This window comes from Mytilus edulis, chromosome 2, assembly GCF_963676685.1.
Source record: "Mytilus edulis chromosome 2, xbMytEdul2.2, whole genome shotgun sequence".
NCBI classification, from domain to species: Eukaryota; Metazoa; Mollusca; class Bivalvia; order Mytilida; family Mytilidae; genus Mytilus; species Mytilus edulis.
In genome coordinates this window covers 85179052-85193295 of record NC_092345.1, presented here as the reverse complement: position 1 = coordinate 85193295, position 14244 = coordinate 85179052, and the positions used below count along the sequence as shown (strand labels likewise).

At 32.9% G+C, this 14244-nt stretch overlaps 3 protein-coding genes across 5 annotated transcripts in view; 2 read left to right on the top strand and 1 right to left on the bottom strand.

Annotated features, from left to right (window-relative positions):
• The first annotated feature begins 555 nt into the window (after positions 1–555).
• Positions 556–14244, top strand: part of LOC139513209 (integrin alpha-8-like) — a 65568-nt gene continuing 51879 nt past the window's right edge. Inside the window, exons 1-2 of one of the 3 annotated variants that reach the window (XM_071301497.1) lie at positions 556–1086; positions 12743–12864. In XM_071301497.1, the coding sequence (XP_071157598.1) occupies positions 842–1086; positions 12743–12864 (367 nt within the window). In that variant the 5' untranslated portion in view covers positions 556–841. The remainder of the gene's footprint in view (positions 1087–12742; positions 12865–14244) is intronic. The other 2 variants (XM_071301496.1, XM_071301499.1) reach the window with 2 other exon arrangements.
• LOC139510383 (uncharacterized) lies at positions 5022–8516 on the top strand. The gene is made up of 3 exons (XM_071296965.1): positions 5022–5998; positions 6641–6910; positions 7596–8516. Exons 1-3 carry the CDS (start codon positions 5477–5479, stop codon positions 8514–8516), a joined length of 1713 nt encoding a protein of 570 aa, XP_071153066.1. The 5' UTR covers positions 5022–5476.
• On the bottom strand, positions 8928–11147 carry LOC139513210 (ATP-dependent DNA helicase RecQ-like). The gene is made up of 2 exons (XM_071301500.1): positions 10543–11147; positions 8928–10019 (listed from the first exon to the last, which is right to left on the bottom strand). The coding sequence occupies exons 1-2, from the start codon at positions 11034–11036 to the stop codon at positions 8954–8956; spliced, it is 1560 nt and encodes a 519-aa protein (XP_071157601.1). The 5' UTR covers positions 11037–11147; the 3' UTR covers positions 8928–8953.

Below are 14244 nucleotides of genomic sequence, written 5' to 3'. Positions count from 1 at the left end.
TTCAACAATCCTTTAATATCTTCCCGACGGCGTTAAATTTACACGAATTACTATTTTACAAACTTCCTTTTAACTACATAAAACACTCTTTCTGTTTTAATCTCTGTTCAGTGTACTTTAAAGGAGAATCAAATAAAACATACAAATTTCAAAAGTATGTTTTTTTTTTTATTTTACACTGAGTTTAATATTGTTTAAGTAAATGTTTAAGAATCGTAATATAAATACTTTTCTTTGTCAAACAGTGACAAAAGAAAAATGATAGCTCTGTAAATTTGACCAGAGAAAAACAAAAGTGAACAAAAAAACATTAAATCAATCAGTTAAATGTGTTGTGTCAATCCTTGTTGTGCCTTTCCAAAATGTCCATAATATATGTCTTATGTCTGTTATTAGGTTGGGTAACATTCAATTAATTATATTGGTCAACCATCTTCATAAATCTTTTTAAATCTAGGTCAAACGTGCAATTTACTGCTGGTCATTTACAAGGAGACGGAATCTCACATCAAATATAAAACTTCCTCTCACAAACTAATTCAAACAACAGCGGGAGCTTTTTTTTTTAATGATTTTATGAATGAGTCAGGCCAATTTCTATATTAGGATCTTTACACACACGGGGCAATAAACTCGTCCGACGTGCATCACTTTAACCTGATCACCCCCTGAAGGCAGTAATGGATCACTCTTACAAATGCCAATATCTTACATACACATACGATACCGTAGGAAGTTGTTGTTTAGTGTGTAGAAAACGATGAAATTATTATATGTGTGAAATTAAATACTTCTTCTTACAAAACAACTTTGGATAAAGTGATCACTTGGTTTTATAAATATGAGATTAACTAGTTATTTATTTCGTTTTAAAATGGATAAGGTATTTTTCTCAAAGTGTAGTTGCGGAAAAAATAGTTTTTTCGATGTTTCTGTGATAGTTTTGTTTGTGTGTATTTTTGGATATGCAATTCCTATAACTAGTGCCTTTAATTTGGATATAAAGAACGCTATAATTCAAAGAGGTGAAACTGGGAGTATGTTCGGATTCTCAGTAGCTCAACATCTCGACCAAAACACAGGATGGTAAGTTTTCACAAATTCTTTAAAGTTCACAAAGAAAAGTGTTGCCACAGTTACGAGAATAATCAATTACTAACTGAAGAGATGATATTTGTAGATGGTATTTCTAATGAAATATACATTGAAAATATTGTAATTACAAATAAAACTTGCAAGGTAAACTAATATGGATCGTAAGAGGTTGCTGCAATCATGTTCTTATCTAGTTTTATGTACTATACATGTAGTATGAACATTTTTGTTCAATCAGTACATAACTATAATCTGACGGGAAGACGAGGTTAAACGCTACACATGTTTTGTGTTTATTATTTTACAATTATCTTTTATCTCATCAAACATGTGTTATCTATGTGATGTAAACTTGGCTTAAAAAATCCTATGGTGAATCCCTAAGCGATCAGCAGGTGATCGGATTAATAGATCATTAATTGACTCTGGATAATATATATTCACGGATGACATCTACATGCTTTTGGTGTACTTAGGACCCCATTCTTCAATTTCTTTCAACCATTTACTTAATTGAAAAATTCAACTTCAAATGACACAGCATCTCTATTCACTTCGTTGTCATGTATCGTCTAATCTTGTTTTATAAATCTTACATATACAAACAAATGTACACGATTTTATATCAATGAAAAATAATCGTCAAAAACGTGTTAGCTAGATATTTACATTAATTTAGCCACGCTTATTTAAACAAAATAAACATCAAACTCTTTATAAAGGTCGATATATGTCTGTTTTGATTTTGTTATGTTTAACAGTTTCTTTTCTACGACGTGATACACGATAGCCTCCAGATATTGTCCATGCATAGATAAGTAATGATTGTAACCTATCAGTTATTGATGGATGAATAATTAAAGTAATGCTTCAATCTAAACTTTTAACCGAATGACCGTCTGGATACATTTTTTGTACATACATCAACATGATGTAAAATATGGATCATAGGCTTTTGCATTCCCCAAAATACTCTTTATTGCGGTGATGTAGTTGAAAAATAAGATCAGTTGAGTTCTACACTACCATCGTTGACCATAAGGCATAAATGTCAGTGTTGTTATTTTATGACTCTCTTAAAAGAACACTTTTAGGTTAAAAATTAGTGTATTTTTTCTTTTTTTGCATGGTAGTGTGGTGGCTATGATTTTGCATTATAATTGTTTAAAACTATTAAGTAAAGTTGATCACGTTTGTGAAATGAACTTGACAGGCTCGAGGAAGTTAAGTGATTATGTGATCCCTCCCATGATTATTTATTATCTAATCCAAACTAATTTATGACGACGTTGACTGCAGGCGCTCGACAGGACATTTTGACCTCCATGGGATAATTTGTCCGGAAACAGAACTATATTAGTAAACGCCCAAGCGTTATCTTGGGGATTTGACAGTCACCTAGGGAATAAACATGCACTAAAATTATCATATTTTAAAAATTTCTTCCATTCTGACATCGCTTCAGATACACATTTACGCATAATCTTACACATGGTTACCACATTTAAAATGAAGTCAACATCAGAACGAAACTAAAAAAATCCTTTGAACCATTATTTCAAAAAAAGATCTGACAATTTTTTTCATATACATATATGTCGTGTTTAAAGTACACAAGGTTTAACACTCAAGTGCATTAAAGATGTTTCACATGGCTTGTACCGTCAGAAAGCAGGTAATTTGAAATGAGTTAAGATCTTTTCCTGGAAAAAGTTGAAATTTTAAATAAAGTTCAGTCTGAGAACACAGTAATAAGATAAACATTACGTGTATTGATGAACTGGTAAACGCAATTACGTCAAATTTGATGGATGGATCTCCGGGTCGTGTTTACATGTCATACTAGAATATGGTGGATGCCAATCTTAATTACCAGATATAATTCGATAATATAAGTAACCACAGTACAATACTTTAACAATCCTTGTTGTATGGTTGTGTGGTTTATGGTCACCAAAAGATGATATATGGTCAATAAGTAAGTTACCAATGATCAGGTCTCTGATGTTTTTGTATCTTGCCTAGACTTGCTACATGTCCCTTCCTAATTATTATTATTTTTTCAATTTTGCCCCTTTAATAATTTTACTGCTATAACTAGGAGATTACAATTATACTGACATCTGCAGGAGGAAGGGACTTGTAAAGTTTGTCTGAGGCTTGACCAAACTGTTAATCTTAGAGTAATTAAGATTGACATTTATTGATAAGAATTTCAGATAACAGTTGGGAAGTGAAACTTGATATTCCAGTGTTGTGCAAATACTGTTTATTTATTTTCATTTTATAACTTACTAGAAAGATAAGGTCACTGAACTTATACATATGATCAAACATCACATCATTGTCAGAGTTTCTGTTGTGTCTAATGGCCGAAAGTTCTACTCCAAAAAAGTTTTTTAGATTTATAAAATTTACTCCAACAACTAAAAAAACTCTTTGTGTAATTTGTGGAAACAGAATTGAAAAATGTGATTACAGGAGAAAATTATTTCATGGCAGCATCAAATCTGAATACTGTATTCTTATTGAAAAATATCTGGAAATAAATATTACAGAAGAGACACATGCAGATACTGCATGTAGAAAATGTGTTAGAGAATTGCAAAAAATTGACAGTCTTTTCACAACATTTAAATCGTCATATCAGAATACTTTGGCAAAACTACGTGAAACACATGGACATAACTCGGTTTCATTCAAAAGACAATTTTCCGAGGATGGTAGTGCAACTGTTAATAGTAGGAAATCGTTGTTTCCTAGAGATGAGGAAAAAGAAGAAGACTCTGAATTCAATATTGACACTGAAACTGATTCAGAACTGAAGGTATGTTTGTAAAGTACATTATTGTAAAAACAGAGAAAATAAGAAAGGAATTTTCTTTCATAGGAAACATGTATCATCATCCTATAACCAACAGAAACGAGCAAAGAAAGTGTACAATCCCCTTTTGATTTATTGATTTTTTTATATTTTTTTTCCTCCAGTGGCAAATATTTCATGTGTTTCTAGATTCGAATTATGATTCAAGCATAGTTAATTTCAGTTTTGAATACAAAATTTTTAAAGAGCATATTTCTTGAATAGCATATTTATAAAAACTGTTAATTATATCTTTATGTATATGTTTAATTTACTTTTTTATACACTTATTCATACATAAAATAATGAAATTAAACATGAAACAGTAACTAATAAAAAACATTAGTTTAATAAGGAAACAATCATTTTTAGAGAAGGGAAATAGTGAGTATGGTTATTTTTTGAAGAACAAGTAATTTATTTTTGAAAAACTTTTGGGAACAATTATTTAATTTTAGCATACAGTAACAATATTTTTTTTTTGGAAAACAAAGTGTCAAATTTGTGTTTGTCCCAATTCTTAGTGGAAACAAACTGGTTTTATTTTACGACCCCTATCGATTAAAGATGATTTTCTCTCCGGAAAACTAGAATCTGGCAAATTTTAACCCCCCCTCCCCAGAAAAAAAAGAAACACACACACAAAAAGAACAGTTGATGCCAAAAGTGTTAACTAAGTCAATGGAAAGCTATCTTTGTGTGAAATACCAATATTAATGTTAAATTAAATAAAACATTAGATTTATTTTCAAAATGTGAAAATTATATTACTTGTATTTTAAATTTTTAGACATGATAATCTTTACTTATTGTTGAAGGCAGTATGGTAACCTGAAGTTGTTAATTTCTGTGTCATTTTGGTCTCTTGTGGAAAGTTGTCTCATCTGCAATCCTAACACATCTTCTTTTTTTGTTTTTAATAAAGACCTTCTTTCTTTTTTTAGGTTATAATATGCCGTGGATTAAAAAATGAAATACGGTGCATGCCTGCGAAGCACTTTCCAATTCTTGATGCCTTAACCTCTGGTGATATGCCTACAGTTGGTTCGTTAATTTCAAATTCTAGATTTACAAGATGTTTTCCAAGAAACAGTGTTTGATACCATCAAAGGAGAAATTAAGACTTTGGCACTAAGAGAGAATAACTCAATTTTACGTAACCATGACAAGATAAAGTCTCTTACATTTGCCAGAGTTATAGATGAATGGAGACAGAAGGCTCCTACGTTTTTAAAATCACTTGAGGCAGCGGTAGCAAACCCAGCACATCAGTTTAATAAGTATAAAAAGGGTGAAGCTTTAATACCAGGCATAGTGACTGCTGGCTGTAAACTTTTGACCCTTTACAGCAAAGATTTAAATGCTTTTCAACATTTTAATAGCTATATTTTGTGGAAAGGTGGTTGCAAAAAGTCTGCATTTTCTCGACTGAATGCCACATACGACTGCTTAAGCTACCAATCAACGCTAAGTTTGGCAGACAAGTTAGGGAATGACTGGGACAAGGATCTTGTTGCCATGCAAAAACTAGTAACAACTGAAACGTCACATGAATTAGTGTTACTTCAGAACATACAGATGATCAAAGAGTCCATTGATTTGGTGAATGGAGATGCTGATACAATGGTACAACGAATTCTTGAACTTTCTAATGCAGAAAATGATTTGCATCAGTACAGAGATTTAATGCACCCTGGCTTTTACTTTGTAGGAGATAATGTAGATATGCGTACAAAAGTCAGGAATATGACCATCTATAACCAACACAAAGACCATCATATGTACCAAATATGTGCCTATGAAAACAGGATTTCAGGGAACCACCTAGACAACACTGTTGCCAAAGGAGATGCAAATACAGTGCCCTTCACTACTTTCATACCGAGTCAGTTAGAATTGGACAGTATAGCTAGTGACTTCACTTTCCTAGTAGCAAAAATATGGAGTCAGCATATTCCACATTTCAAGATATTTGCACCAGTCCTTCCCGATAATATTGAGCATCAGTACATGAAAGAAATGAAACAAAAAACAGCAAGAGTAAGTTTATATTGTATGTGTTATTATTAACAAATTAATGAAAATTTTAAAATTGGTCAGTGGCAAATATTACATGCATATTGCAAACAAGGACAAGGATGTAACATAAACATTTATATAAACTTGACAAATCTTTGACTTTGGTTCACAAAGGGAAAAGGCTACCCTACATGTATGTGTTTAAAAATGGTTACTTTCAAATCCTGCATCTTAATTAAGTCTTCGAAAATTACTGTTTGTTATGGTGTCCTTCATTTTATCTCTTGATATTTAGCAAAAAACCTATTTATACAACATATTTCAATAAACCCACTATAAGTTTAAGTTGTGTTGATATATGTTAAGAATCAAGCAATAGCATATATATATAAATTAGTCGAAAAGATTATAACCCTAAAAAGTAATAATATGCTTAACTGGGGTCGTACAGTAGTAACATAGAGTTGTTAATTTCAAAGTCATTTGGTCTCTTGTGGAGTGTTGTCTCATAGGCAATCATAACCACTTCTTTTTTATATATATATATATTAAAAAGTATTAATACTTAAGTACAAAACATATAATTAATTTTTTACTATACATGCATATAAGAATTATATTTGATTGTGTTTAACTTCATGTACCTCATTTTGCTTTTAATAGATAAATATGGGAGTTTTGATGAAAAGTGAGCAATACAACGAAGATATGACAGACATTTGTGAATTTATGCACAAGTATGTACCTGGACACAATGAAACAGATGACTGGACAAAACAGCCACAAAAAGTCTTGAGTGGAGGAGACTATTTAACTTTTGAGAGACACAAACAGGCACAGTCATCCAAACGAAATGGTCGAACTCCAACAAAAAGATTAGAGGGACTGGTACCTAAAATGGAAGAATTTCACAACCAGGGAGAGTTGCTAAAGGTAATGTCTACAATACTCTAAGATGCATGATTTTTTATTAGTTGTTAGTGGCTTTGAACTAGCTGAGGGATAACTGAGAGTACTCTCAGAAATGTTCCTAGTGTCTTTTTGTTGTCGGGATGTACAAGTACCTGGCCACGTCCAATTGTATTTTTGTCCATCTGATGAGTTAAGCCTTTTTCAACTGATTTTTATAGTTCGTTCTTATATTGTACTGTTAAACCACTGTCCCACGTTAGGGGGAGGGTTGGGATCCCGCTTACATGTTTAACCCCACCACATTGTTTATGTACATGTGTGTGCCTGTCCCAAGTCAGGAGCCTGTAATTTAGTGGTTAACGTTTGTTTATGTGTTACATATGTGTTTTGTTTTACATTGTCATTACGGGGCCTTTTATAGCTGACAATGCGGTATGTACTTTGCCCATTGTTGAAGGCTGTACAGTGACCTATATATAGTTGTTAATGTCTGTGTCATTTTGGTCTCTTGTTGACAGTTGTCTCATTGGTAATCATACCACATCTTCTTTTTTATATCTACATAAGAAAGATAATTTGAAATAGATTATGTCGTATGTTGATATTTATTTTGAATATATTTTTTCAGAAAAACACTTTTATTTTTTGAGAAATGCATATTTTTTCATTGTTAAACCCGTAATCTGTCTGATTGTTTCAATTTCAGGTCATTTGGAAGTTGCTCTACTCAACCTCGTCAGCTAGAGACCAGGGAACTCTGTATGCAGCACGCAACACCATAAATGCAAGAAATGTTACCCAAGATCCGGCTGATGATTTTTATGCAGCTTCTGATCTTGTTGAGAAAGTTACCACAGCATATATTATAACAGGTGGTCTTACTCATTTTGGAATGGAAAGTATAGACTCTTTACCCTGTAAAAATGTGTATGAGGGTGCAGTTGGGAATACAAATGAAATGAAAGAATATATTTTTGACCAGGCACGCTCGTTTGTTAAGACATTCACATTGCCAGAAATACCTAAACTTCCAGAATATGGGCCAAATTGCAATACGTATAATTGTAGATACTGTGGAAAAAAGTACAAACAACCACATTCCCTCAGAAAACACGAATCCTCCATTCATGGTCATTATGACCCTCTTTTTGCTAAGGAAAAAGTTTCAAGTGGCAAGGATAACAACAATGAATCTGATGGAGTGAGTGCATATACAAAGTTGGTTTTAACATTGGGTTTATTACGAATGGATCACAACGATGCAATTCATATGGGTGATGGATCAAGGATGTTGAGAATTGACCAGTTCCTTGTTTTGTATTATAAATATTGTCATTGTACAAAATACGCCTTTGGTACATTGGAAACTATAGCCCAAACTGAAGTTCTGTTAACAGAACGCCAGGCACACAGACTGATATGGAACAGAACTGTAAACCATAAGGGGGACGCAAACACAAATCATCCTAATGATTTAGACGTAGAACATTGTAATAAGGTGTTTAAAGATTCTGCCCATAGTTACAGAGGTGTTTTTACTGAGAAAGTGGTGTCGAGAGTCAGTAAGAGTGCTATGAAAGTCCACGAAATTATCAAACAGTTTGACAAAATGTGTAACGTGATATAGGAAGATGTGGTGTGAGTGCCAATGAGACAACTCTCCATACAAATAACAATTTAAAAAGTAAACCATTATAGGTTAAAGTACGGCCTTCAACACGGAGCCTTAGCTCACACCGAACAACAAGCTATAAAGGGCCCCAAAATTACTAGTGTAAAACCATTCAAACGGGAAAACCAACGGTCTAATCTATATAAAGCGTGCATGTTCCATCAGGACGACATAAAACATGTGACAAGGAAATAGACATTATAACTTTGGTCAGACAATTCCAGGCATGTAATTTATTCGATTTCATTCCTGGCCGATCACATTATGCCTATCCAAACATGAAGGAAAATCCCCTTACAGAGCTAGACATGGAGTTTGTTAGAGACTGGATTGGTGCTAGTTTAAAAAAGTTTCAAAATAAACATTTCTATTAGCAGAACAATTTTATTGTTTCAAAACATTTCATCATCTGAACTGTAAATGACTTGTGGTTTTCTTGTTGACGATTCTAAAACATCACTGCCACTATCACTTGAAAACATATCATCCAGTTCTGTAATGTCATTGTCATCGTTATCATCACTATCATCATTGTCCTCATTTGACATAATAGCTGTGTTTATTTTAGGGAGAACTTGATTGCAAGTGTTTGTACATACACATTCATCTTCACAACTGCATGCCCATTTGCACGAGAGACGACAAATATCACAACAAAAGTGAGGTATATGTGCATGTTCAACAATTGTTTTAAATATATTTAGAATAAACGCCCGTCTACAGGTTTGAGATTTAACATATTCTTTCATAGATGGGAATATATTTTGACTTCCTAAACACCTTTTGTAAGTTAGTAGAATAGCATTGCATTGTTGTGAAGGTTCCCTACCAGCACGACCAGATTCTTGTACATAGTCATCAACATCATTAGCTGGACCATAATGTATAACTGTATCCACACCTTTTACATCTAGACCCATGCTAAAGGATGTTGAACATAGAACAACTCTAATATTACCATTTGGATTCATGTAGGATGTACAAATAAAATCTTTTACGTCGTCATCGGTTTTCATGTGGAACATGTCAAAAAGGCGATTTCTGTTATCATTTGGTCCTCCCTCTTTGAAGTCTATGTAAGCATCATGCTTAAGGGATGTTTCAAGATATTCATATACGTCTGCCATGTGTTTGATTTGCCTAAAGAATATAATCATCCTTGAAGTGGCCTGCTTATAACCTCTTAATAACTTTACTAACCATCTAAAATTGGTGCAAATATCATCTGAAGGTAAATTATGTACCCAGTATGTTACATTCTTTTTGTCGGGATTTACCATAATCTCAGAGCAGTTATCCATACAAAGTTGCTTTTTAATGACAGCTTTGGTTTCCTCTGTAGCTGTTGCTGTTAGAGCCACTACTGGTACATGACCCCCAACAAGTGAACGAATTTCGTCAAGTCGGCCATAACATGGTCTATATGCCAATTTCTTCTTCTTTTTATCTGGAAGCCCACTGAAAAAAATGAAATTAATTAATCATATTGCAATATAAATCTGCATAGGTCTCATAAAAATGCTTAAGCATTACAACGAAGTATTTCATAAGAAAAATTATGTAAGTACCATAGAAAACATATTTATAAAATCTTAATTAATGTAGATATCCAACAGTCCAGTAGCAAATATTTCATACATCTTTCAAAACATCACAATATGAATTGAAAGTTTTTAATTTTGATACCATTGGCAGAATAATCTTTCATAATAATAACAGAAATATTCAAATAAAAGGGTGATTAATTATTAAAAGTAAAATTAAATGAGAATGTTTTGAATAAATAAACATTAAATAGTTATTGCATGTACAGATATATATACATTTATAAATATATGATGTTCTTTTGTATGCATGTACTATTTTAAAGATATACATATTTCTTCTTATGTATGTTATAGCTTATGTTAGAGCGATTCAGATGATTTGTTTTTCTACTTTAGTATTATACATTATTATATGTACAAAAATAAATACTTACAACTTTTTTATGCAGTGAGCTTCGTCTACAAATACTGTCTTGATAAAATTTTTCTTTGCCAAATCCAATAGTAATTTTCTTTCATGTCCAATAAGTGACTCTGGACTGGAGAAAATAATGTCAATTTTGCCATCCTTTACATCTACTAAGGAAAGATTTGTTAGGCTGTCTTCAAAATTAGATGGTGAGGTAATGTCCTTCAAATATACTGCTTTAATTCCTTTTCTATTCAATGCTTGAGTCTGTGTACGCATTAAAGATGTTAGAGGCGAAATAACAAGTACAATACACATATCATTCTTCTGTAAATATTTAAATACAAAAGGTGCTATTTCAAAAGTTAGTGATTTGCCACTTCCAGTTGGAGAACAGAAAAATACATCTTTGCCTGCCAAAAAGCTTTCTACAACTTTTCTCTGGTTAATTTTGATTTCAGTAAATGACAACTTTTGTAATCCAAAATCTATTGCAGCAGATATGACATCTGTATCCATTTTGATGTAAGAATCATAAGAAAAGTGAAATTGTAATCTACTTGAGATAAAATATGGGAGAACAGCATGGGATATATACACATGACAGCCTAATTATCTACTATCAGCAGATGTGAAATAATAACCTCTTACCGACCAGTATCTGGTCGGTATAAAATGTTATTATACAAGTCCCTTTCTCCAAGGGCAATCAGTAGGCTGGCACTTATCAGTAAACATATAAATTAGTAAGAGAGAAATATTAGAAAGGGAATTGTAGCAAGTCTATATCTTGCCCGACAAGGGCCCATGATTGGTTTAATAAAAAAAATAATATCTAATGTCTATACACAGTGTGCGCCGATAGAAATAAGAAGTGATATTATGGGTACCATCTTCGCTAACCAACATGACCAAGGACAGGGACTGCCAAGTATTACGATCCACTCCCCTCCTCTCAACAATGAGACAACTCTCCATCCAAACCACAATACACTATAATGTATAGTCTTGGTTCAAACGCAAATAAACTGAAAGTACATTGGTCTCACATTGTATCATGTATAGTGTACCGTGAGTCACCAAAGTTGACAAATTTAAAGTTTTATTGAAAAATTCATTAGAAGCCTCCATCCATGAAATGTTACTTCAAATATTGTGTTAGGCTTTTGCAACATCTTGGATTAAGTTTTCTTGACCATTAATCAAAGTCGAAAAGGAAGTGGTATCATTACATAATTCTACTTCTTTATTAATTATAGTTATAACCGAGATTATGTTTTGTTTGATAAGTGACCCTTGTAATTATGTGACATTTATAGATGTGGAACACCTGGGCAAATGTTACCTACATACATATCAAAGTGAAAATATGATCTACATGTATGACCTTAGGTGACTTCTATAATGTAGCTACTGTTATAATACAGGGTTACATTTATCGGCATGTTATTGAAATATTTTAATTATGTTACATTTTTTTGTAACTAGAAAAATCCTGATGAACATAATGTGTCGATTTGCAACACAAACAGTGGCAAAATAAAAGTGTGTAGTAAGGATAACAGAAACCGTAAACCTTCTGTAACAGCAAACATCTAGAATTTACCACTTGTAACTATACACAAGCATGCTGTATGACATTGACCAGGACAGAAGGGATCACATCAGTAAATAATACAACACGAAGTTCAAGATACCACTACAACCATTGACGAGATTGTACAGTGTCAGTTTGGAATGACTATACAGGAGCACGGAGAGAGGGGATTATTCTAATATTATTTTTCCCCCAGATTTCTTGGCGACCTTTTACAAGAACAAGAACATATTTTATTACACATAATGGGTCCACAAGGGCCTATATAGCATGTATGCTTCTCATGTGTAAATTATGATTTTTAATGAACAAAAACTACATTTTACCCTGCTGAAATATCGAAGTTCTGTACAATGACTCAGCTTTACTGGCACCCATTTGTTGGAGTCCGGTGCTATTTTTCTGCCCGAAAATGTCCCCTGTTTAAAAAGATAAAATTTGAACTAGAATAAAACTCTTGATCAAATTACAACTTACTTTAGGTTCAGTACAATTTGCAAGGGCAGTCAGAAACCCCCACAGAAAACACAACTAGTCAAGTGCATGCTGATTAGTCTTAGCTGAACCAGAGGCTGAACGGGCACCTGTGCAGTCAAACTTTTTATTTACATGACATTTATTGTTACAGGATGTTAGTCGGAGCTCCAGAGGCTCAAACAAATCTTCAACCTGGAATTATAAGAGGAGGAGCTGTATATAGATGTAGCGTAGACACTCAATCATGTCGAGTCATTCCATTTGATAGGCAAGGTAAGCTTTGTCGCATCCCAACCGTAACCGTATGCGGTTTTGACTTACTATAGAGACTTCCTGTAATGCAAACTGCCTTGAAAAGTCTACAGGTATTAAATCAGCGAAATCATGATAAAAGCGCATCAAAATGATGGAAAAAAACCCCAAACCAAGCTGGCATACCGTCGAAGAAAAAAAACATTTAAAAAAAAGGTGAAAAGAGGTTGGGGATTATGACGATTATCTCCATTGACTCTAAGCTCCCAAATCAATTATATATGTCTCTGATTATATCCAGTTTGGGATAAACCCAAAATTGGATACATTAGGGGATGACCATTTGATATTCTGAGGGGGGGGGGGGGGGGGGGGGGCAGGAGGATTCGTTTTTGATCGGTTATCTATTTTCGTAAACAAAGAGGACAGATTATTCATTTTCTGCACTATTGAAGCAAGATTTTTCATTTTCATTAAAGCAAGGGACTGATTATTCATTTTCACAACTATATTTATGATATTCGAAAACATACAATTTTAAAATGATTTGTTTATTATAAATTATACATGTATAGTCAAGTCATTAAGTACCATTTAATCAGAATTAATCATCATCCTCTGCAGAAATTAATCTTTTATATTTTCAACTGCATATATGACATATATATGTATTGCATACATACATATTATTAAAGTTTGGTAGTAACTAGCCTTTTTTAAAAGTATTGGCAAACATATGTTGCCGAGGGGAGCGAGGCAAATTTTTTTTGAAGGGTTTTGGAGCCACTGAAGGCCCAAGAAGCTATAGAACAAATGATGCAAAATCATGCTTTCTGGGTGTTCCGAAAAACCCTTTTATAATCTGAAAATGCAAGTTTTGTTTTAATAATTTTTTGACAATATTTTTTTCTCAAAGCAAAATGTATAAATTCAGTGTTAAGTTCCTAGCAGCATCAAAAGACCAATGTGCATGATAAAGCAAAAATGGAATTCATATAGTTAAGTTTGTGGCTGCTGTTTTTTTTAAACTCTTGATCAAGTTCATAACAAAATTACTAGATTACAAAAGGAATGCAACACTAACCGAATACAGAAGGACAATCAATGAACAAAAGACAAATAAATAAGAAACATTGATCCCGAAAAATCAGGGCTACGTCTGAGGGAAAACAGAACTTGCTTCTTGCAAGGCACTCGCTGTGAACACAATTTGATATGGAGACAAGCGTTTTGTTTTGAAATTTCCTTCATGAGGCATTTGCCTCAATGTAGTTACGGCCCTGTTAAAATAAAAGTGAGGTAAGGTTTCCTGAGACAATATACATGTACCTGAAGTTAAATGAAACCATTTTTTTTTTAGACATTTCAAGTATATTCAAATGATATTTATACTTTTATTAT